General features: G+C 35.3%; 1 protein-coding gene across 1 annotated transcript in view; it reads left to right on the top strand.

Annotated features, from left to right (window-relative positions):
• Positions 1 to 4,152: 4,152 nt before the first annotated feature.
• PDE7B (phosphodiesterase 7B) overlaps positions 4,153 to 26,434 on the top strand; it is a 336,495-nt gene continuing 314,213 nt past the window's right edge. Inside the window, exons 1-2 of the mRNA XM_066248440.1 lie at positions 4,153 to 4,246; positions 4,447 to 4,561. Of these exons, the coding sequence (XP_066104537.1) occupies positions 4,541 to 4,561 (21 nt within the window). The 5' untranslated portion in view covers positions 4,153 to 4,246; positions 4,447 to 4,540. The remainder of the gene's footprint in view (positions 4,247 to 4,446; positions 4,562 to 26,434) is intronic.

Genomic DNA, 26,434 nt, shown 5'->3' on the forward strand with positions numbered 1-26,434 from the left:
TTGTCAGAACCCACCTAGTAGTATCCCTACCACTTACTTTGCCTTCTCTTCTGGTTCAATGGATGAATCATCCATGCTGTATTCTAAAGCCAATCACTCTATAGTACTGTTTTATCACTGCTGTAACAAGTTAACATGAACTTTATTGATTGGTGGATCTGTAGATGGGTTTGGCTACACCTGTAGGTACTCTCTCTGCTCAGAGTCTCACAAGACTGAAAACAAAGCGTCAGTCGGATTCTGTTCCTTTCTCAAGCTCTGGGGAAGAATCCATTTCAAAGTTCATTCAGGTCGGTGGCAGAATTCAATTCCTTGAAGCTGTAGAACCAAAGTGCCTGTTTCCTTTCTGACTAGGGGGCAGTCCTTAGCTACGAGAGGCCTCTCTATCTTCCCTATACATGGGTCCTACATCTCAGAGACAGAAGCAGTATGTCATTTACTTCCGATAATTGGAATTTCTCTAATTTTTGCTGGTGCTACATCTTTCTCTGCTTTGAAAGACTCATTTGATTAAGTTGAGCACACTCAGACAATCCAGGGCAATCTCCCTCATTTAAGACACATAACCTCACTTATACCTACTCATTCCCTTTTGCCATGTCATATAACATATTCACATATTCCAGAGTTTAGAGTGTGGACATCTTTGGAGGGCCCTTCTGCCTATCACACACTCCATTGGTGCTCCAACAGTTTTCTCCTCTATCTTCTGCATCATTAATTATTCCTCTAACTGGATCATTTCTATCAGCATACAAAATGCTGATATTTCTCCCATGTTAAAAATGCTCACTTAACTCCACTCTCTCTTCCAGGTACTGTCCCCATATGTCTGCTCTCTTTGGGGAAAAACACCCTGAAAGAATTGTCTATACTGTCAGTTCCCAATTATTCGCCTTTCATTCTCAGTTGATTTTTCACCCTTTCTATTGTACTGAACCCAATTTTGACATGGGAACAAATGATTGCACACTTTAAATTCAAGTCAATTATCAGTCTTCATCTAACTTTCATTTTACAAAGGTGAATGTTGAAATTTTTATTTGGCTTCCAAGATATCACCTGCTTAGGGTTTTTTCTTACCTCTTGGAAGCTCTTTCTCTGTCTCCTTTACTGGTTTTTCCTCACACTTCTGTCTATTTAATCTTGGACTGCCTGGGGCTTTTCCATCTCTACTTATTTCTTTGATAATCTCATCCAGTCTTATGGTGTTAAACACCATTGCAAATACAATGACTTCAACATTTATATCCATAGTCCAAAACTATCTCTTGAACTCCAGGCTTATATTTTCAACAACCTACTCAACATCTCCATGTAGATATCATGTAGGCAAAGGTAACATGTTCACTGTCAAACTCCATCTTCCTCATAAAACCTATTCTTTCCACTGTCTCTTGGTCAATGTCAGCTCCATTTTCTGTTTAATGGAGACCAAAATTTTGGAAATGCTATTGGCTCCTTTCACTATTCTCCCTCCCTTATATCTAGCATTGAATCCATTTAACAAATTCTGTTGTTTCTAACACCAAGATAAAATTAGAAGCCAAACATTTCTAGCCACCTCCACCAAAACTATCTTTGTCAACACCACCACAATTTTTTGCTTGTTTTATTGATATATACCCTTTATTAGTCTCCCTTCTTTCACCCCAGTCTCCACACAGTGTTCCTGTTAAAATGTGAGTCAGACCACCTCACTCCTCTGTTTAAAACCCTGCTTCTTTCAGAGGAAAAGCCCTGCACGAGCTTCCCCTCCAGACCCATTGCCATCTGCCACCCGCACCTCAGAGCATTTGCACTTGACGTCCCTGATGATCAGCCTGTGATGCTCTTTCCTACATCTTCCCCCTGTGAGGAAGAGCCTTGTTCACATATCACCTTTGCAGTGAGACTTGCTGTGGATACTCAATTTCAAATTGCGAGCTCCAATCTGACCAATAACTCTTCCCTGTGTTATTTTATTTTTCACAATATTATCATTATTAAACATTCTATATAAATTTTAACTTATTGTTTTGTTCTGTCTCCCTTCCGAAGAATCAGTTTCATGAGGGCAAGGATATTTGTCTGATTTCTTTTATTACTTTGCCTCCAGCACTTAGAACAGTGCCTGATACAGATTGGTGATCAATAATGTTTGTTGTTGTTGAACAAAAGTTCACAATCACCCTTTACTTCACCTCAAAACCAGGTGTTTCTCCCAGTCTTTCCATATCACTAAATGGTAACTCTATTGTAGCTGGCTCAACCCAGGACCTGGAAATTATTTTTGATTTCTTTCTTTCTCTCACAACTCACATCTGGAAATCCCACCAATTCCATATGCAAACACACACATACACACATACACACACCTACACAACCTGGTCCTCTTTCCTTCTCCACTGTGTTCACCCACACTCAAGCCATGATTTCAGTAGCCTCATTATTGGTCTCCCTGCTTCTACTCTTGATGCCCAGGAGTCTATTTTCCACACAAATGAGAGAGGAAATCCCTTTAGAATTTATGTCAGATCATAGGCACTGCTTACTTCAAAACACTCTGAGTTTTTCGTCTCAGAATAAAATCTAAAGCCTTTGTGTGGCCTGTACAATACTTCCTGATATTACCCCAGACATCACCCTGAATCCATCTCTTCCCTCTGTTCATTCTCTTCCAGCTACTCTATATCTCTGATTGTTCCTTGAATATACTAACCATCCACCTTTCTTAGCCCCTTAAGCTACTCTCTCTGGAAGCAGAGACACTCATGACCAACTTCCTCACTCCATTTAGGCCTTTGCTCAAAGCTGCTGTATCAGAGTGCTTCTCCCATCATTATACTTAAAACAGCAAACACACACACACACAAACACACTCCACTCTGTGCCCTTTTTAATTTTGAAGCCCTTATTGCCAACTGATATTACACATTTGCGTACTTCTATTACCTGTCTTCCCTTATCCAAAATATAAATTACATAAATGAAGATACTATCTGTTTTTGTTCATTGCTGTATTTTCACCATCCCAAGATGAACTCCCACAATTACAGCCTTGCTTAACCCTAGCACATAAGATCTTAGAGAGATATAAATAACTTCTTTCTCCAAGAATCAGTATTAATATTAGAAAAAGAACTCTGGCTTTCTTGAGTGTTGTGCCTACCCCTAAAACATTTTGTAGCTACAGCAACAGAGAAATCAGATTGGCTGGTCTGGGTCACATGCCTGTCACAGTTTTGTTGTGGGAGGTAGGAGATTGTGGAGAAGGCTATGCAATCCATAGATAGAGGAAGGGAAGTTTCCAAACTAAAAAAAAACAAGAGGTTCTGTTAGCAGAATTGTGTGTGTGTGTGTGTGTGGAGTGGGGTAGAAGGGAGAGGCTATGGGGGAGGCAGAAACAACAGATGGCCACCACCAAGCTTTTCCAGAAAGGGAAGAGAAAGACAGGGGTAAGGTGGGGCCCCTGATAGAAAAAGTATCCCTAAATAACTATACCTTCACACAGTTTAGGAGAACATGCTGATACCCGAGGCCAGCCTGTACGGCATCATTGTGCCCTGCCTTCCAAATGATCCCTGGAGAGGGTGCAGGAGGGATCTCCCTAGCATGAATAATCCTGATGCTTCACCACAGAAACCGGAGGAGGGACAGACAAGCAGGGATCAGCAGCAGCATAAATATGATTTCTATTTTCACCGCACATAATATTGTTCATCGGCTCATTTGCGCAATTCTGCCTCCGTGGCTTATAAAGATTAAGGAACAACTCCTTTTTAGGTAAGGGTAAAAATCAATTAGTTCAGAAATAAGCAACAGCTGTGAAGTGGGCATTTATACATACACTCACATTTGGGGAAAAAATATAAATCTTGCTGCTATTGTTTGGCTCAGGGTTTTTTGGTCTTTTTGTTGTTGTTGTTTTTGATACACCTCATTACAAGGTGTTTTAAATTTTTTAAAATGTGTTCCTAAATATAGAAAATGTTTCTCGGGTTCTCTCTTGAGAGTGGGGTGCCCAGGCTAACCACAGGCACACACACATTCTTCCCATAGTACAGTACTTTAAAATTAATAGCACATGCAGAGGAAAAACTAAACCCTTTGACGTCACTCTTGAAATGAGGAAACATAAACAGAAAGGCTCCACTCCAGTAAGCTGCCAGAGTTGAAGCCGATTGGTCTCTGCCTTTCCTTGCCTGTGGCAACTGACAGCACCTCCCAGCCTAGCAGGCCGGCTGCCTGCTCCCCCAGCCAGTCGGTGGGTCTGGGCACTGCAGCAGGCTCGGCTCTGTCCCAGCACTGGTCTGGGAGAAGTGTCCTCACTCGGAGAGAATCTCTCCTTCCACCTTCCTTTTCTCTCGATCTCTCTGTGTGCTTGACGTGTTTCTTCTTCTTTTTTTTTCTTTCTTTCCTTTCTTTTTTTTTTTTACTTAATTATATTCCTAATCCTGGATGAAGTTGCTGGATCCTGCAGCACAAGTCTTCATGAACAAGCAGCACCGCTCAGAGATTTCACGGCATTCAAAGGTCACAGAACTGCCACTATGGTTAAATGTCTTGTTTAATGGTTGAGGTAGGTACAACAAATTTAAGCGGCACGCTCATTTTTCTTGAGAGAACAGAATCACAGAGAGATGGCAGGAGTTTTATTTAAAAGGAACCTGTACATAGATATAATTTTTTTTGCTCTGTGATTGTTACTACAGCAATCAGCTTTTGAATTTCCTTCCTTTTTCTAGGCGAACTGACTAAACATTATCACTTACCCTGAATTAACTGTTTCATTTCAACCAGCCTCATGAGAGACTCAGGCATTTTCTCTGTACTTTGAGTCCCCACTGAAGAGAGCTGCTTTCTTTTCTTTTCTTTTTTAATGAATGCAAAATTTCTTTCCAATGTAAATCTTTGAGTTGGGTCATTTTTCCTTTTGGTGGGACAGGACTGGAAAATATCGGTAAAGAGATTAGTGGAGGCTGCTGAACCAGGAAAAAAAAAAAAGCAGTGTTTTCCTTGAGTTTGTCATGTTGGTTGATAGCAGACTTACAGATGAAAAAAATTAGTAGGAAGAGAGGAAAAAACTGGTAATGAGACTGAAAGTAGAAAAGATCTATACAAGGTGTGTCAGAAAGAGGAATTCTTGAGGAAAATGCACTTCACCACCTTGTTGCATTTTAAAAAAATGTTCTGGATGTCTAAGTCAATAGGGTAGATGCAGGCACAGAGTTACATGATCGATGATTTAGATCTTATTATTTAGAAAGGGAAATATAAACTTCTTTATTAGCACTGCAAATTTGCTGATTATCTTTTTTTTTTTTTTTTTTTTTTTTTTTTTAGAAAATAACAATAGTTAAATAGTTACAGTGAGATATTTAATTAGGGACTTAAGTGATTGAGCCTGGGGACTAATGAATCATCTATAGATTTATGGGCTGCGTCCAGACTGAGTATTAAAATGTTGGAGTAAATCTCTGCACCGGAAGGCAGGCATATGCATTCATATACAGTAAGCACACTAAATGCTGCAGGAAGCAGGGCAGTGAGACACAGGGCTAATCTTGTTTTCAACGGCACATTATTATTATGTGTTGAGGCGGACCCCTGCCAAAAGTATTCCTTTCCATAGTCCATTTTTGTAAAAGTAATTCAAGTAATATATGGTTAACATGGATTTCCTTATTACGCTTCTCAAAGTTATGCAACAGCAAGTAAGACAGGATTATGTAGAACCATTACTCTGTTTCCAAAATTCTCATTTGATTTTTTTTTTTAAGGTTTCTATTCTCTATATTGAGGAGTAGTAATTTAAAAAAACTGGGTCATGTTAGCAGTAATATTCAGCAAGGTATCAGATGCATAGGGCGTTTCAAAGGGTTAACAAAATTAACTGCATAAAACTGTAAAATACCAAATTAAGAATTGCAAAAATATTAGCTCTGAAATGCAGAGGATGTGCTGTGAATGGACAATTGCTCTTCTGCAGCGCCTAGTGGGAAAACAAGGACTTTGTGTGTTGCGAATGCCTAACTGCAGCTCCTCCATTTCCTCTGCTTTATCTTTTATTACTGGCTGGGGAAACAAAGATGGGTGTCAGTAGTTAAGTCTTGAATGACATTTTCTCTAATTAAATGAAGTTGCTTTTTGTCTCAAGTAGAAGAAGCCCAGAGTTGCAATTCCAAAGCCTGTATCCTCTTTACAAAGATTTTTACCTGACACTGTAAGCTGTCCCATTTCAGAGTGTACTGACTCAGTTGAGCAACATGAGAAAAAAATTAGTGGTGATTATAGGTCAACAAATTAGCTGAGAAAAACTCTTTTTTTGAATTAAGTTACTTAGGGCAAGGGTAAAAAATTCAAGCTGTATCAGGAACAGACATCAATTTAGGGAAAATAATTGTACCAGTACATCTTTTAATGCCTTAAATGGTGTTCAGCACAAAGCTAGCCACTGTCAATTCTCAATAAACATCTAGTTAAAATGTTTGCTGGGAATTTACTACCCTTCATATATTGTAAATTATTGAAATAATTTTCAAATACGGCATTTTCAACTGTCTTTGAAAAATGCTTTATGTTTTAGTCCAACCTAAAATATAATCTAGAAATCAACACATCAATGGCACGGAGGAGGACATTCCCAATGTTGACTTGTGTTATTTTCAGCCAAAAGACATCTTACTCCAAACTGATGCAAAAGTATCATGATCAAGTTTTCTCAAAGTGGAAATGTAGCGTCTGAAGAATGCCTCTGCCTAGTAATTAATCTTCCATGATCTGATTTGTTCTTAGCCCAGCTCAAATCACAGGGGGAGCTGCTTGTTGATTCATAGAATATGGTGTTAGAAGAAATTTATTAAATGGTAAATTAATTCCAAGCAAGACTGAAAGGACTTTATTACATTAGAGACTACTGTCAGAATTAAGAATCAGGGTGGACTTCAGAACAGCTAAATGTAAAAGCTAACAGGTATTCTAAGTGATTCAACTCACAATGAATTTTGAGGAATAACTTATTAGGAAACCCTCAATGTACAGAAATTCTTCTCCAAAGAATCCACTACCCTAGGACTTAGCTCATCTATCCCAAAGAAGTCTATAGTCAAGACGGAATCCCTCTTCCAGGAGAATAGTGATGAGACTTTCTCTATCAGTGCCTCCCCATGGTGGTATCCCCATCTCACCTGTCAATGCACTTGAGTTCTTCCATCATTCACGTGGGAGCATGGGGGTCAGCACCAATAACTTCTACAAGCATCCAAGGAGGCTTTGGCAACATGCTAACTTTGATTCTTGAGATGTTGTGTGCTTGGTAAATTAGCATTCTTTAAGTGCTTGATATAGAAATTTGGGGGAGAGAAGGAAAAAAAAAGGATGAGAAACCCAAACTAACTGACTGAATATCTACTATGAACTCAGTATTATTAGAGATTTAAATACAGAGAGAGAAAAGTGTCAAAATTCTACTGTATCATCAAGTCATTTATACTGTCCCAAGAATCATGTAGAATGCCATTCTACATGATTCTTGGGACAGTATAAAGGTGACAGGGAACAAGGTGGGCATTCTCGTGGACACTAAAAAGGGCAGGTGACAGGGAACAAGGTGGGCATTCTCATTCAGGCTATAACTAGTTGGGGGACTGAGCCACTTGCTTACTTTTGACCTCAGTTTCATCACCTGTAAAAGAAACAGGTTGCCCTGGGTTATTTCCAACAATCTTCTTATATAGCATTCTTACTTTTAATTTGTAGTTTTTAAAAAATTTCATGTATAAATAAATGTGAAAGTGTCAAACCTTTATTCAAAAAACATTACTGCATGTTCTCAGCATGTTGAGTGCTATGCCTATTGAGGTGAAATGAATAAAATAGAGGGGTAAACAATGATTTGTGATTTCAGGAGACTTATATTCTGGCTAAATGTATAAACAAATGGTAGGGTCAGTGCAGAGAAATGGAGGAAGAAAGAAGAATTTGGGAGGGAGGCGGTGACAAAGGAAAAAATGAAGCATAAAAGGCCACTTTATACAAATTAAAATTCAAGAAAAATAAATTTTTTTATCTATATATTTATTTCTATTATTGTGATCTTTACTATGACCAGTTAAAGGCATTGTTCTTCTTTGTTATTATTTCAATATTCTTGAAATAACATTATTTGTAATGGTGTCCTTGACAAATACAATGTTAAAGAGAGCAAAAGGTTTCTCGATGATTAAGATATTGCACAGCCTGGCATGGTGCATTAAATCACTGTGTTGGTGTCGCCACCACCATCACTTGAACTTGAAACCACTAGGAGTCGTAGAAAGCAGGCGCCCTTCAAGAACTTTTGACAGCAGCCCCGAATGCCAGCAACCATTGGGTACAAGCTAGGAAGGTTCACAAGCTGTGATGGGTCTGAACGTTGATGCAGTGCGGTGTCCTTGGATATAATATTCAAGGTCAGGGACCCTCACGTGGTGGCTTAGAGCCTTCAGAGATGGCCTTGTGAATTAAGGCAAATTTCTTAAACTTTGGAACCCTCAGGTCCCTCATCTTTAGTATCAATACTGCTCTAAGATGCCTTTCCGTTTCTAATTTCTGTGCTTTACCCTTGCAAGACTAATGTTGACATAATTAGCCTTGTCCTTTTTATTCCTGCTGCCCCTCCCATCCTTTATGTCCACACTTTCCTATAGAGTTTACCTGTACTTAGCTGTTCACATTTACATAATTTAACCTCCAAGATACTCTCATTTCCAAAACAAAACAAAACAAAACAAAAACAAAGTAAGGCTCTGGGTTTTGGGGAATTTCTCCCCAGAACAGTTGTTCCTCACCGAAGGTTACCTATTCTTGCCTCATTTCTCTCCTGTGAGGCTGATGTGCTTCTTCGGGGTGGGGCGCTTCCTTCAGGCAGTAAAGGGACATGCTCTGTGTTCCTTCTTCCTGAGGACTTGAGTGTTACACAGTGTCTTCTTCTTCCTAAGTGCCAGTAACTGTCCTAGATTTCCTCAACTTCAATTCTGATGTCTTTAGAGAATAATTAAAAACGTGTTGATAGGAATCCTCAAAAGAAAAAAATTTCAGTCCCTTTGTCATCCGTTGAGAATCTGCTCTGAGACCCTAGCCCAGTGGAACAGAGTTGCTGCCTTGTCCTAGTGGTGGGGTTTTATGCAGTTCAGTGACCTAAATCCAGACATTGGTGGGTTTCTACCTAGGCCAGAGTGTTTCTGCTGGTATCTCCCCTGGATGAGGCTTTACATGGAACAGCTCATTCATGGCGTATAGAGTACATGATTTGTATTTTTGGGTAAACTTAACAATAATATAACAGAACACACACAGAAGTCAATTAAGCAATGTGTAATTCTTAATATGCTAATGTATAAATACCCCAATATTTGAAAAGTTAAATTCTTTCTTGGATGCTTTATGCACTCATTTGCACATAGTATAGAAGTATAAAAATAATAGCCTTAGGCAATATACCACTAAAGAAAGTTTGTCATCCACTTACCCTTCCTTCCTTCTTTCTTTCCTTCCTTCCTGCTTGCCTTTCTTCCTTCCTTTCTCTCTCCATTTTTTTCTCTCTCTCTCTTTTTCATATGTAAAGAGAAGATGAAAAGATTTAAGAAAGATAATGGGATTTTGATGGAGTTTCCTTCTGTGAAATTGGGAGTAATGTTTTAGTTTTCCCTCTCTAGAGGTTGGTGAATTTGCATAAAATTTTTTTATTAAAAGTCCTGCTCAAATCATATTCTTAGTAATATCCTTTTTATATATATATATACATAAATTTTTATTAATTTTAATGGGGTGAGTAATATCCTTTTTGTTTTACATTGTTGTAATTGATTTATAAATAAGAAGTACATGAACTACCATTTCTACACGATGAAAATCATCTTGACCTGCCTACTACTTCAGATCCAGAAAATAAGATTCTGTTGACAAAAGGAATTTATGCATGACTTAAATATACTGAAGGGTGAGTGGTAGAGGTAGAGTCCAGGGTTAGGTGTGATGGGTGTCTCCATGGGTCCAGGTGTAGACATGAGGAAGTTAACATACCTGAATGGGTCAAAATTTGATATCTAAAAGATCCCAAATGTTTAATGTTTTGCATACTGTTTGACCCTAGTAAATTTTAGTCTTAAGAACATATCAAGTTATGTTTATTTTTGCACTGTTTATAATATCAAAAATCAGAAACTACCTGAACCCAATAATAGGTGAATTATTGAATATATTATTTTTATCTACACAATATACCACCATACAGTTATTTAGAAAAATTATAGATATACATGCACAAATCTGAAATGATTTTCAAGATGTATTAAGTGAAAAAAAACCCAGCAGTAACATTTGTATAGCAGCATATACACATTCACACACACTGAGAAAATGTCTGGAAATTCAAATAAAAACCTTACCTTTGGGCAGAGAACTTTGAGTATGAGATGGGAAAAGACTTCCTTTCAACAATATGCATATATATATATATATATATATATATATATATACACACATACATACACTTTAGGATTTTTTAACTCTTCTCCCATGAAATCATTACATATACAAAGGAGAAAATGACTGATATTTATTTATTATTGTGTGATATTTAAAGTTGAGAGAAAAATTAGAAAGTAAAAGAAGGAAGAGTTCTATTTTGGATTGAGTTCATTTGCTTCTCCCTTCAATCCAACTGAAATCCTTTCATGTGCCTCGGACATGGTTAGTGAGCATAGCTTGACCTGAACAGAAGAGTCCTGGAAGGAAGGAGATGGACAGCCCATCACTTCGGCTTGCGTAACGTTGGGCCAGTCATCACTCGGTACACCGGTTTCCTAATGTACAAAATGAGCAGCTCAGTCAAGGTCAGAGTTCTTTAGAGTTATGGTATGTGTCCAAGAAAACTTCAGGTCTGTTGCATGCCCAACTAATAGTTGGGATCTTTCCTACAAACTGAATGTACATACCATACTGGTTTGAACATTTTAACTAAATTTACTGTTTAAGAATTAGTTTGGCCTGACCTGTGGTGGCGCAGTGGATAAAGTGTCGACCTGGAAATGCTGAGGTTGCCGGTTCGAAACCCTGGGCTTGCCTGGTCAAGGCACATATGGGAGTTGATGCTTCCAGCTCCTCCCCACCTTCTCTCTCTGTCTCTCTCTCCTCTCTCTCTCCATTTCTCTCTCCTCTCTAAAAAAAAATGAATAAATAAAATAAAATAAAAAGATTTATTAAAAAAAAAAGAATTAGTTTGGTTGGATTTTTTAAAATTAATTAAAGATGCAAAATTTTAAATTATCTGAATAGTGTTCAGGAGAACTACACTTTTTAGACTTTCAAGATTAATATGTTCTATACTTTAAGTTATTCACAAAACAGTAAGAAACACTACTTGGATCAAGAAGTGTAGTTGTGTGGTAATAGCAGCAACTGATGCTTCGGTCTGAATATGATTTGTACATTTCTTGGTTTTCCAGGAGGGAAAAATAAAAGACTTTCATTTCCCCTTCTCATTATGCCCCTTGCCAGCTGTGTCCAGTCAGATGAAAGAACTCAGTCATTCACAAAAGTGTAGACGCATTTTCATAAAAGGAGATGCTGCAGTAATCCACAGGTCTGAAGAATGCCTCGATTTAGAAAAGGTCATTACATTTTAGAAAAAAAGTGTTTTCCATGTGATTGAAATGTAGCATTTTTCCATGTCTTTGCCGCTAGTCTTCTTTTTTTTTTTAATTTTAATTTTTATTTATTCATTTTTTAGAGAGGAGAGAGAGAGAGAGGGAGAGAGAGAGACAGAAAGGAGAGAGAGACAGAGAGAGAGAAGGGGGGAGGAGCTGGAAGCATCAACTCCCATATGTGCCTTGACCAGGCAAGCCCAGGGTTTTGAACCGGCGACCTCAGCATTTCCAGGTCGACGCTTTATCCACTGCGCCACCACAGGTCAGGCCGCCGCTAGTCTTCTTGCTTTCTCAGTTAAATGAAAACTCTTTCCAATTTGGTTTTTAGTTTGGAAAATGTATTAGTCCTTTTAGTTATCTAGCAATTTTTATTTTCTACTTTTCTAGATCTTTATTATTGTGTTTGGAGTAAAGAATAATCTTTCAATTAAAATAAAAGAGATAAACATAAAACAGATAAAAACCTCGGTGTTAGAAGTTTTGAATGACCAGAACTAACATTCTAAACTTTTCTTTATAAATTTCTTTTAATTATTAAAAAATGATTAGTCATTTACAAGTGATGAGATGGCTTATAAATAAAATAATTTATAAACATTGTTCTCTTTTTCATTAATATGTAGCCCTCTGGTGCCCGTGTGTGGTGCATAAGAGAGAGACTGAGGGCCAGGTTCCTCTTAGACCTGAAGACAAATGTATATCAAAGCTTTTTAGGTGGCATTCATGTAAAAAAAAATCAGCGAGTTCGAGAACATAGCCTATGTAAAATGTCTCTTATGATGCAAATCAAATGCATTATTGAATTAAATGACCACAATACTATATAAATTTTTTAAATTCAGTTTATATATTTTACATGGAGATAGAGAAGGAAAAACAGGAAGAAAATAAAGAGGCTCAAACAGTTTTCAAGGAGTACTGCACTTGTGCGCTAAAGCCCTGCGTTCAGGTTCCAGAGGCTGGTTTTGCAAAGAGTAATCGTTTCGCCCAGTTATCTAGTACCTTTTACTTCCAGGTCTCTAAAATGTACACCTCAAGTGAAGTACCTTTCCTTTCTGAATTTCTGGGATTTACTGACTGCACAGATGGATTTGTTTTCAGATGTAATTACTTAGTGCATAACACAAATGGCAAGTCACATCATTCTTGAACATTCTTATTAGGAAAGGATAAGTTATGCCCATTGAAATGGCAAGGAAATTGAGATTTGTAGATGTTACAGTTAGTAGAATTGGCATTCAACCCCAGCTTTTTTACATTTTTATTGTTTTTATATGTTTAATAAACATTATGTTTAGACTTTATCTTTACTCTAAACATGAGTTAGAAAAATACATTTTCAATTATTTATCTATAATATAAAAATACCTGTTTCCAAATGTTAATTTACTTGATATGAATACACAGGAGGTTCGAATAGATAGAGGAACAACAATTCTTTCCTTGTAAATGCATTTACAATGGATGAATCTGAAATTTGAAACTTACGTGTTGCTCTGAGAGGCAGTGTGATGGTGAACAGGGCAGAACTACTTTTGTTGTGGCTCACTCATCAGCTCTGTGATCCTGAGCAAGTGACTTGATCCTTCTGGGCCTCACTCAGTCACAAGACGATGATGCTTGTAGTATCTGTCTCATTAGTCTGTTGAGAAGATCAAATGAGTTTTATTGTGAAGTGCTTAGAACTGTGTATGGAAGATAGGAAGCACAGGATGTGTACCAACTGGTAATAATTTAATCAAGTTAATTAAATTATTTCATAGAGTTATAACTATTTTGTGTATCATGCTGCTGTGTGCTTTAAACATTTAAGAAAGCCAGTTTTTAATTTATTCTTAAGTTTCTATGTTAAACTATAGCGCACATACAGAAAATTCCCCACATAGAATGGTTCACTTATTGTAAGTGAACCTCTATGTAGCCATTACCCAAGCCAAGAAATAGAGCATGATTACATTACTGCCACCTCTGAAATCCCATCATGCCTCCTCTATTTTTTAACTATTATATCATGAGACTCATTAAGTTGTTGCACGTGGCTGGATTTTGCTTATTTTTATTATTATATCATGTTTACTTTGAATGTGCAACAATTAGTTCACCCTTTCTACTGTGGAAAAACATTTGGATTGCATTTAGTTTTTAATCTTACGAATAATGCTGGCCTGAGTATTCTTGTACCTGTCATTTTGTACACATGTGTGTATATTTTTGTTGGGGGTATACCTTGGAATAAGTTGCTGGGTCACAGGGAATGTTTATGTTCCACTTTAGTAGAAAATTCAAAATTGCTCAAAGTGGTTATAATAATTTACACTCTACTAACAATGTATGCTAGTTCACTTCCTCAGTAACCTTACACATTAGCATTACTGGTAGGTGTGTAGTGATAACTTATTGCAGTTTTAATTTGCATTATCTTCTTTACTAATGAGTTTGAGCACTTTTTCACATGTATATAGACCTTGTAAATATCCTCTTTGTCAAGTGTCTAATCAAGTCATTTATATATTAATTTATGAAATGTTTTATATGTTATGATACATTTGATTGTTATATATGGTACACATATTTTCCTGGTAAATCTATTTTCTTCTTCAGAATTGTTTTCATCATTCTTGATTCTCTACATTACCATATAAATTTTAGAATTAACTTAATATTTCCTTCTATAAAACAAACACCCTTTTAATACAAATTTGGGAAGATTGACATCTTTCCTGGGTCTTCCAATTCATGAACATGGCATAACTATTTATTTAGGTCTTTGTTAACTTCTATCAGTAATATCTTCTAGCTTGCTTTGTGGTCATCTTACCCATTTCTTGCTAAATATTTTACTAAGCATTTAGTATTTTGATGCTATTCTATGTGGTGTCTTTTCGATTTCAATTTTAACTTTTTGTTACTGATACATAGTAAAACAATTAATTGTATATTGATTTGTTGTGGCAACCTTGTTAAAATCACTTATGAATTCTAATACTTTGTAGAATCTTTTGATTTCTTTATGGGTAATTATGCTATCCAAGAATATTGGCAATTTATCTATCTTCTTTTTCAACATTGATAACTTTATCTTATTGTACTGGTTAAGATTATTAGTACATATTTAAAAAGGTAACAATGGGTAACACTGTATTTTTTCAGTCTTGGAAAGAAGCTTCAACATTCTACCATACAGTATGATATTCTCTGTAATATTTGGAAGTTTCCTTTTATTCCTAATTGGCTAAGAATTTTTATAATGAGTAAATATTTATCATATGTTCATTCTGATGTCTGTCATGGCTTTTCTCTATTATTCTATTGTGATGGTGATTGACTTTAAAATGTCTAATCAAACTTGAAATCCTGACTAATCCCAACTTAGTCATGATATGCTTTTTGTAAAAGAATTTATTTATTACCTTATTTCTGGATTGCAGATAATTTTAGAATTTTGAAGTTATGTTGATGAAAAAGATTAATATAAAATTATCTTTTCTGTTAACAACTTTATCAAGGTTTCACTTCGGGGGAATTTATATAAATCCACATTTTTTTTCTTAAATATTTGTTAAAAATTGTAAACAAATTTATCTGGTTCTAGAATATTTAGTGGGCAAGTTTTCAGTTACAGTTTTATTTCTACTAATTTTTATGGGCTATTCACATTTTCTAGTTTTATTTTTAATTTTGGTAAGTTGTGTATTTCTAGGTCTTATCTATTTTATTTAAATGTAATGATTTTGTCCTTAATACCTTGTTTAGTTATTGGTCTCACTTTTTATTCTTGCTATTAGTTTATTGTGCCATTTCAGTTTTTATTTTTAAATAGTTTTCCCAAGAGGGCTTTCAATTTTATTAGATATTTTAGACGAGATCGGGCGCGTTCAGGGTGGTATGGCCGTAGACTAGATATTTTAAATAAATAATTTTTGGCTTAAATCTTCTGTATTTATGCACACTTATTATCTATTTTTATTACCAGGAAATTTCAGTTCTTTATTGCTTCTTTCTGCTTTCTTAAGGGTTATTTGCTGAGTTATTTTCTATATTTAAAAAGTTTTATTTTCTCACATTTTAATATTTCTACCCTTGTTGTTTACCTCTGGCCTCTTTGTTTTTCATTTTGGACATGTTTTTTTTTATTTTATTTTTCTAATTCTTTCTTCAGCTGTAACTAACCTATTATTTTTAATGAGTTCTTAATGTGAAAGTGGAAATCCCTGTCTTGTTCTTGATCTTAAGGAAAATGCATTTAGTTTTGCCCATTAAGTTGGCTGTGGGTTTGTCATGTACAGCCTTTATTACCTTGAGCATATTTCTTCTATACCCACTTTGCTGAGAGTTTTTTTTATCATAAATGATGCTTAAAAGCTTTTTCTGTATCTATTGATATGATCATATGATTTTTATTTTTCATTTAGTTTTAGTAGTGTATAATGTTAACTGATTTGTGGATGTTGTACCAATCTTACATCTCAGGAATAAGGCCAGCTTGATTATGATGTATGATCTTTTTAATATATTACTGGTTTGGTTTGTTAATATTTTGTTGAGGATTTTGGTGTCTTTGTTTATCAGGGTATTGTCCTATAATTTTTTTTCTTTGTAGTGTCTTTATATGGTTGTGGAATCAGGATAATGCTATCTTTATAAAATGAGCTTGGGAGTCTCCCTCCTCTTGAATATTTTGGAGTTGTTTGAGAAGGACGGGTGTTAGTTCTTTGAATATTTGGTAAAATTTACCCATGAAGCCATCTATTCCAAGACTTTTTGTTGGTAGTTTATTTATTAATGCTTCAATTTCATTGGTTTTTAATTATCTGTTTAGATTTTCTGCTTCTTCTTGATTCAGTTGTGGGGGATTGTATGTTTCTCAAAATTTATCCATTTTTGTCCAGATTGTCCAATTTTTGAGCATACATATGTTCTTAATATTTCTTACAATTCTTTGTATTTCTGTGGTTCAGTTGTTACTTCTTTTATTTCTGACTTTGTTTATTTGGGTCTTTTTTCTTTTTTTCTTGATGACTTTTAAAGGTTTGTATATCATATTTATCTTTTTAAAGAACCAGCTCTTTGTGTCATTCTTTTTTTATATATATTTGTTTAGACTCTATTTCATTTATTTTAATTTTTATTCTAATTATTCTAAGTTTTCTTATTTCCTTTCTTCTACTTACTTTAGGCTTTGTTTGTTGTTGTTTCAAATTCCTTTAAGTGTAAAGTTAGATCATTCATTTGAGATTTTTCTTGTTTCTTGAGGTAGGTCTGTAATGCTATAAGTTTCTCTCAAGACTTCTTTTGCTGTGTCTCATAGATTTGGAGTTGTGTTCTCATTTTCATTTGTCTCATGGTATCTTATGATTTCTTCTGTGATCTTATTGCTAACCATTCATTGTTTAGTAGCATGTTATTTGGGCTCCATGTGTTTGTATGTTTTTCAGTTTATTTCTTGTTACATCTGATTACTTTTGATGGAGCACTGGATATAATATTAATACATAAAGAAATATGCAGATAACTTGAGATCTAGTGTGATACTGTCTTTCTGCGGATAAGTTTTACTTTTACTTCTGCCAAGTTACCAGAGGTAATAATAATCCTGATTGTCTCAGTCTGATTTTGTCAACACAAAATGTGAATATATATGATGTGCTTAAAACAGTGTCTAGCACATAAGAAACACTATACAACTCTCTCTTTTCTTTCATTGTTTTTCTTTAAGGGATGTGGAAAGAGAAAAGGCAAGAAAGCATTAAGAATTACATATATGGAATTAAAAGCCTCCAGTATACACCAAAAGTAAATTCTCAATTGCTTTTCATTTTATTGTCTTTTATATCTGTAATAAACTAAAAATGGGAAGTTGTATTTATCAGAATCATGTACTAAGTAGATAATAAGTTTGTTTTCTCCTTCAGCTCTCACTATGGCTATTATAACCATTATGTACAATTAAAAAAATAATTACTATGTCATCAGTGTAATTATTTATTTTATAATTATAATTTGCCAGTAGTACTTTGACAAACAATAATAATGTTGGAGAATGCTAATGTCATAAAGAGATCTTGGGTCAAAGAACTAGTTTTAATAAACAAATTTTTATTTTTACCTCCTATTTCCAAATAAGGGTACCTACTAAAATATGTAATTTAATTCTTGATTTATAGTTTTTATGTATGGAAGCTAATGTTGCTTAATATAGTACCTAATATATATTAGCTACAATGAGCTATTAGCAACTTTTTTCATTCTTTCACATGGCTTCACATTTTACAGTCTCATAAAAGCAAAGCTAATGGTCTCTGAATAAAAATGGGAGTCTCTGTATGTGTTAACACTCACAAATTTCTTATTTTCAGTATAGTAGCTGTGTTCTGTGAAATGAGCAAATTAATTATTTACCTTGATGCAAACAAAATACATCTGATCATAAGCTGAGCTATGCTATAATGAACTTCTGGTCTAGTTATGTAAAACCAGATTTTTGGGGTTCTGTACTTATCTATTGCCTCTGGAAGTTGCTGGCTTTTAGGGGAGGGGGGTTGTGTTTTCTTAATACTTTATTCAGGGAATCTTAGTGCTGGGGTATCTTCGGAGCACAAAGAACCTGATACTACAGCTAATAAATGCAAAATATACTGTCTTTCACCTAGAATTTAATCACTAATTAGTTATGAGCAATTTACAAATAGCTTGAAAATATACTTTTAGAAGAGAAAAATTCAATAGTTAAGAACATGTGTTTGATATATCCTCCTCTACTGATTTTGTAAAAACAGATATATCTTTTTAGTTTTCATAAATGTGATTTTTTTTCTAAATGATAAATTAAAAAAATAGAGTTTAAAAAATAATAATGTTCAATAATTTTTAAACATATTACTAAATGTAGACTAACACATTAAACTAAAAGCATTAATTGATAAATTTCATGAACTGTTACTATTTTCAGTTGATAATATCATACCTTATAGGTATTAAAAAATAAGTTTAGCTTAATATTTAAGCCAAAACACTAAGTTTTATATGTTTTATTCATTTTTAAACTGGGAAGACAGTTTTAACTTTAGCACATTAGAGAGTAAAAACAGAGTTGTTACAAACTACTGAGTAATTAAATAGCAGTTGTACACATTGTTTTTTTGTTTGTTTCTGTTTTTGTTTTTAGTTTTTCCATTGACCTGAGAGAAAGAGAGAGAAAGAAGGAAGGAGAAAGAGAGAGAGAAATAAAGGGAGAAAGAGAGAGTGAAGCAACACCTCGTTGTTCCACTTAGTTGTTCAATGTAGTTGTGCACTCATTGGTTGCTTCTCATATGTTCCCTGACCCTGACCCTGACCCTGACCCATTGATCGAACCCACAACCCCTGCATGGTGGGATGACGCTCTGTGTGCTGAACCACTTGGCCAGATCCTATGCACAGTTTTTAATTGCCACTTTCTTAAATTCTTACAAAAAGGTACATGAGTTGTATATATTGTTTTTAATACAACGAATATTAGGTGTTTTCTCCGTAAAGAAAAGTATAAAGGAATCCATAAATAAAATTTTAAGCTAATTTAATGTGTTGAATTGAAATTTAAAATAATTACAAACCTGGTAATTTTGACCTGCCTTTAATTTATTCATGAAATCTAAAGTAAGCAGGATAACTTTAATTATTTTCTAACTGTGAAATGGGGCCTAACTTTATGTCATCTATCTATCTGCAAAGCAATCTGACAGCATAGCCTAGGTTAGGGTTTCAGGCTAGGAGGAGTTTTTCAGTGTGGCCAAGATGAGTTTCAAGTTCCACAGAGTGAGGGTTCTCTGAGACCTTGATCTTGTCCGTGCCAATGCTTTACTGCTTGATGCCAACATGGCCACACCAGTCATTTCCTCTGGTCAAGCTAGTGGTTAAATATTTTGATTTTCACCCCTTTTGGTGTCTATATTTTATCAAGAGAATGATCTGACAAGTCAGTAAGCAGAAATAATTTAAAAAGAATATTGCTGGTAGGGGCTGTGTGGACACCCAGAACTGTAATATGGCGTGGCTTTTCTGGCTTTCTCCATGGTGCCCAGACAGCATCATACCTCCCTAGACAGCATCACAACTGTGTTCAGTATGTAATCTAAGTGAATTCTCACACATGCTTAACTGAATTTGAATTTTAGGCCCAGTATTTTGCATCTTCTCTTTTTTTATTTAGCCTCAATACTTTAAGTATGCTGTCTCAATTTTTTATAATTTTACTATTAAAATTTCAAATAATCAGATGATTCTGTTTTTCCTGTCTCACAAAGTTGTATGCATTTGTGTGTGTCCTCATAAGTAGATATAAGTATAGATATAGATAGACATAGATAAGTAAGTAGATATAAATATTAAGTCAAGCCAAGTTACTAAAATGAACATTTTTTTAGCTCTAAACAATAAAATATCAGTAATTCCATATGATTCAACTGTGTATATACATCTACATGTACATGTATGTGTATGTGTCTGTATACAAATACACATGTGAGAATATATTGGCAAAGAAATCATAAAGCTGAAGTGTTATAGAAGGTGGATATAATGTGTTATTTATAAGATGTCATCATGATAACATGATCACCAAATCCTGTCAACTGCAGAAAGATAAATGCTGGATACATCTAGTCCCTTTCCACTGTGTATGTATGTGTGTGTGCACACTTAGGACTCGATTCATTAGTGTATTGTATACACATCAGTCGAATAAAATAAATTTGAAACAATTGATGAATTCTAGATTTTTGGCTTTCATCATTGCAAGTAGCACTGGTGTTCTGGGGAAGATTGAAGAAGGATGAAGTTACAAAAGGGAGATGCAGGAAGAAGTTAGGGTTCTGTTTAGAAAACTTTAAGTCTGGGAGGCAGTGTTCAGGGAAAAGATCAGAACTGAACTTAGATTTATCAATACATATGCTATTTAAAGCCTTGGCACTGGATGAGATCACCTAGAAAGACAACGTAAATAGGAAGAGGGTGGAGGACTAAGCCTTCGCCCAGCTTCCAGAGGTCAGGAGAGGAAGAACCAGGAAGTGATTCAAATGTATGTGCATCTGGTTTGTAGATGGTATTGCCGATATTACTGGAGTCTTGCTAGAGCTCATGCTTTAGAAGACTTCGTAGACATGAAAGCCTTTCTATACATTCATGGTGGTGGTAAGCTGAGTCTTCCTGCTTGGGTTCGGATGCGAGGAATTTTCCCTACTTGAAGAGTAGCACAAAGAAAGTGTGGTATAAATATGTTGCTCCTTGTTTACTCTTAGATGCTTTTAACACAATCATAGTTATATGTGGCCCCTAATGAGAGCTCAGTTGCTCTAAATTGTGCCATTATTTTTTCTTCCTTTGCTCAAAAATACGGCCATCTTCAATTTACAAAGACACAATTTAGAAAGACTTTTGTTTAGACACAGAAGTCTCAAACTAGACAAGAATTGTTCCATAGATACTATATTATTTGTGACAGTTTGAGTTCCAGTCAGTCTGAAAGCTTACATAAGCCAGGGTATGAAATCCAAAAGCCAAGAATACACAGACCCTAAACAACATAAAGGAATAGGGTTTATGGAATATTTGTGTCAACATCTTAAGATACTAGAAACATACTTTCTGCTCTGATTTAAGTCTAGCAAAGCAAGGATAGAGAGAAAGGCACTCTTGTTGTCACCATCACTTACATATAAGATAATCAGTGATTGCAGAAAACATAGGTATATGAATTGAGGAAACGAATCCAAGAGAAAGACAGGAAACTAGAAGGCTATTCTTGGCTGTAACATTCACAACGAAGTCACTAACTGTTCTGTGACTCATTTTCCATTTATTTTATATTGCCTATAATATTGCTTTTTAGTGTTATTGTAAGGCAGATTATATACATATATACACATATGTTGATACATATGTGTGTGTAAAATATGTGTTCATGTGTGGCAGTGTGGATGTGGAAAGATCTAAGTAATGATTAACTACTGTTCATCATTGCCCTTGTCTCATAGCCTTCTGCCATCTCTTTGGTATTTGTTTTAATTAATGATTCTTAGGAAAATATGAATGGCTGGAATTTAATAATGTTGAGCAATAATAACAGAAATGAAATTTGAAAAAAAAAGCTAATTTAAACAATTCAGAATAAGTTTTATTCATAATAACATTGTGATTATGTCACCTCATTAGCTCTTCATATTTCTCCTAACAGATGCCTCAATGAGTTGTCAAAAATGATTTAATTCTAGTATTTTAAGGACTTGAGTGCTTATAGAGAAGAGTTCAATTGCCTTAATAAGTTTTATCATATGTAAATAAGATGAGTAGTATTTTTATAATTAACCATCAAAATCAGTCTAGAATTTCATTACAAATTATTATTTACTAATTTAGTGCTGCTCTGTAGACTAAGCCAGGAAGAATTCTTATTTAAGATGATATAATTTGCCCTGGCCTGTTGGCTCAGCGGTAGAACGTCGGCCTGGCGTGTGGGGGACCCGGGTTCGATTCCCGGCCAGGGCACATAGGAGAAGCGCCCATTTGCTTCTCTACCCCCCCCCCTCCTTCCTCTCTGTCTCTCTCTTCCCCTTCCGTAGCCAAGGCTCCATTGGAGCAAAGATGGCCCGGGCACTGGGGATAGCTCCTTGGCCTCTGCCCCAGGCGCTAGAGTGGCTCTGGTCGCGGCAGAGCGACGCCCCGGAGGGGCAGAGCATCGCCCCCTGGTGGGCAGAGCATTGCCCCTGGTGGGCGTGCCAGGTGGATCCCGGTTGGGCGCATGCGGGAGTCTGTCTGGCTGTCTCTCCCCGTTTCCAGCTTCAGAAAAATACAAAAAAAAAAAAAAAAAAAAAAAAAAAAAAAAAAAAAAAGATGATATAATTTTATCAGTGACTTCCCGTGTAGTCTTTACTTTTAAAATTTTTAAAATCTTTAAAATTTTTCCCGTGTAGTATTGTCCACATCACACTAACGTTGTTTTTTTAAGGATACTTTCGATTTCACATAAGAAACTGCCAAACAAAAATCATATAGAAGAAAAGTATTTATGCCTAGGAATTTGTATAGCTTCTCTGATGAGTGCAATCTGTTATGTGCAAGTGTCCACAAAATAATGAAAAATTAGAAGGTTCCTTTTTGTTCTGTCTGGTCGAAGCCTTTATTCAAGATAACACAAGGGCAGCAACCCAACTTCACGGGTCTTTCCTACCTAGCAAAGCCTCATACGCAAATTCATTCTTTGTTTGAAGTGGGTCTATTATATAGACCACCAAGAACTGTGTAAACACATTAATTAAAGTCTACCACAGATTCACCTGGAATTACACTTTTCTGCTCACTTAACTGACTTTTTGATTAGTTAATGTATGATAAATTGCATTCAGTGTACTCATGAACTTTGGAAAACATAATCTGTAATAACACTATATTTACACATTATTATATTTTTCATTTCTTCATGTTCAAATCTTTCACTTAAATTTTGTTTTGAAAATCTGATCACCAGCAGGTTATAATTCTCTTGAATTTAGTGGTGATTTTCTCAGTTTATATATTTTATTCTATAAGTAGAAAGGGTTCATGTAACAGAACTATTTTTGTGTCTTGTATAATGCAATAGTGTTTTGATCATCTGAGTTAAATTAATTTTCTGTAATTACTCTTGTATTAATGACTTAATTTTATGAGCATGAAAAAATTCACTCTGATGATAGTCATGTACACAATCACTTTCTAAAATGATTATGAAAGATAGAGCTGAGGGCAAAACTGAACTAGTGATCAAATAATGTCCAAAGCAGAGTGCAGAGCAAGTTCAAATGCCTAGATTTGGAAGTGTGCCCAGGGACTGGAGACTCTATTACCTCTTTTCTGCCTCATTAATTTCACTTTTTAATCTATTTGTTTTCTTTTTCCTACTGACATTTTGGTTACTTTAATGATCAGTTTTAATTTTTTCCCTTTCTAATTTATATATTTCAAACTATAAATTTTCTTCCCAGTACATTTTAGCTAAATATTATAATCTTTGAAACATGGTATATTCATTGTGTTTCATTTCTAATTATTTTGATTTTTTTTTCTATTCAATAATTATTTAGAAGTGGTTATTTTAAATTTCCAAGTGTGGGAGGTGAAGAAGAGATTGTTCTCTTTTATTATTGATTTCTAAATTTGATTCACAATTCTATAATACATCATCTGCATATTGTATTGTGTGTTCACCGCCTAAAGTCAAGTCTCCTTCCATCACCATTTATGATCCCTTTACCCACTTTGAACTCCCCCATTCCCTTTCCCTCTGGTAATCACCATACTGTGTCTGTATCTTTATTTATCTAACTTTTTTTATGCTTAATCCATTCACCTTTTTCACCCAGCCCTCTAATAGCTGTCAGTCTGTTTACTATATCTATGAGTCTGTTTCTATTTTGTTAGTGTTTTTTTTTTCATTAGATTCCGCACATAAGTGAAAGCATATGATATATGTCTATCTCAATCTGAATTATTTCACTTAACATAATACGCTCTAGGTCCATCCATGCTGTTGCAAAAAGTAAGATTTCATTATTTTTGTAGCTGAGTAGTATGCCACTGTGAAAATGTACCCCAGCTTTTTTATCCGCTCATCTACCAATGGGCACTTGGGCTGCTTCCAAATCTTGGCTATTATAAATAATGCTGCACTGAACATAAGGATGCATATATTCTTTTGAATTCATGTTTCAGGTTTCTTTGGATATACTCCCAGAAATGGAATCTTTTTGTCCAAAGGCTTATTGTCCACTTGCTATTTTTTGAGGACCTTCATCTGTTTGTGACAGAGGCTGCACAAATCTACATTCTGACCAACAGTGCACAAGGATTCCTTTTTCTCCATACCTCACCAACATTTGTTGTTTGTTGATTTATTGATGATAGTCATTCTAACAGGTGTGAGGTGATATGTCATGATGGTTTTAATTAGCATTTCTATGATGATTAGTGATGTTGAGCATCTTTTCATGTCTATTGGCCATCTGTATGTCCTCTTTGGAGAAGTGTCTATTCAGGTCCCTTGCCAATTTTTAAACTAGATGATCTGGAGGCTTTTTTGGTATTGAATATAGTCTATATAAATTTTGTGTATTAACTTCAGCTGTGTCATTGAGGAATATGTTCTCCCACATAGTGGGTTGTCTTTTCCTTTAGGTGATGGTTTTCTTTGTTGGGCGAAAACTTTTTAGTTTTATGTAGTCCCATTTGTTTATTTTGTTTGTTTGTTTCCCTTGCCTGAAGTGATATATTGGAAAAATACTGCTATGAGAAATGTCTGAGATTTTACTGTCTATGTTTTCTTATAGAATTTTTATGGTTTGGAGTCTTACATTTAAATCTCTAATTTACTTGGAGTTTACTCTTGTGTATGGTGTGTAAGACGGTGATCTAGGTGCTTTCTTTTGCAGACATCTGTCTGCAAAAATTTTCTCAACACCATTTATTGAATAGACTATCTTTACCTCATTGTATGCCCTTGCCTTCTGTGTAAAATATTAATTGGCCATAAAGGCATAGGTTTATTTCTGGGCTCTCTTTTCTGTTTCATTGATCTGTATGTTTGTTTTTATGCCAGTACCACGTTGTTTGATTACTATGGCCTTGTAGTATAGTTTGATTAAGTAGCATGATTCCTCCAATTTTGTTCTTTCTAAAGATTGCTGTAGTTGTTTGGGGTCTTTTGTGGTTCCATATAAATTTTTGAAATTTTTGTTCTAGTTCTGTGAAATATGTCATTTTGGTATTTGATAGGTAATGTGTTGAACCTATACACTACTTTAAGTAATATGGATATTTTAAGAGCGTTAGTTCGCCTGACCAGGCAGTGGCTCAGTGGATAGGGCATCAGACTGGGACACGGAGGACCCAGATTCAAAACCCTAAGGCCGCCAGCTTGCGCACCGGCTCATCTGGTTTGAACAAGGCTCATCTGGTTTGAGCGAGGCTCACCAGCTTGAGCCCAAGGTCACTGTCTCGAGCAAGGGGTCAGTCACTCAGTCTGCTGGAGCCCCTTGGTCAAACACATATGAGAAAGCAATCAATGAACAACTAAGGTGCCGCAACAAAGAATTGATGCTTCTCATCACTATCTCTTCCTGCCTGTCTGTCCCTATCTGTCTCTCTCTTGTCTCTGTCACAAAAAAAAAGAATGTTATTTCTTCCTATCCATGAGCATGATATATGTTTGCATTTATTTATATCTTCTTCAATTTTTTCTAAGTTCTTATAACTTTTTGATTATAGTCTTTTACTTCCTTGGTTAAATTTACTCCTAAGTATTTTATTCTTTTTGAAGCAATTGTAAATGCAATTGTTTTCTCAGTTTCTCTTTCTGATAATTCATTATTGGTGTCTAAAAATGCAAGTGATTTCATGATGTTGATTTTGTATCTTTCTACTTTATGGAATTCATTTATCAATTCTAGTAGCTTTTTGGTAGAAATTTTTTGAATTTATTTATTGATTTTAGAGAGAGAGGAAAGAAGAGAGAGAGAGAGAGAGAGAGAGAGAGAGAGAGAGAGAGAAACATTGATCTGTCCCAGTGTGTGCCTGACTGGGAATCAAAACTGTGCATATTGGGACGATGCTCTAACTTAGTTATCAGGTCTGGGTACTTTTTGGTAAAATCTTTAACATTTCCTATACACAATATCATGTGATCTGCACATAATGACAGTTTACTTCTTTCCCAATTTGGATTCTTTATTTTTTCTTCTTGTTTGATTGCTCTGGGT

This window comes from Saccopteryx bilineata, chromosome 12 (genome assembly GCF_036850765.1).
Source record: "Saccopteryx bilineata isolate mSacBil1 chromosome 12, mSacBil1_pri_phased_curated, whole genome shotgun sequence".
Taxonomy (NCBI): domain Eukaryota; kingdom Metazoa; phylum Chordata; class Mammalia; order Chiroptera; family Emballonuridae; genus Saccopteryx; species Saccopteryx bilineata.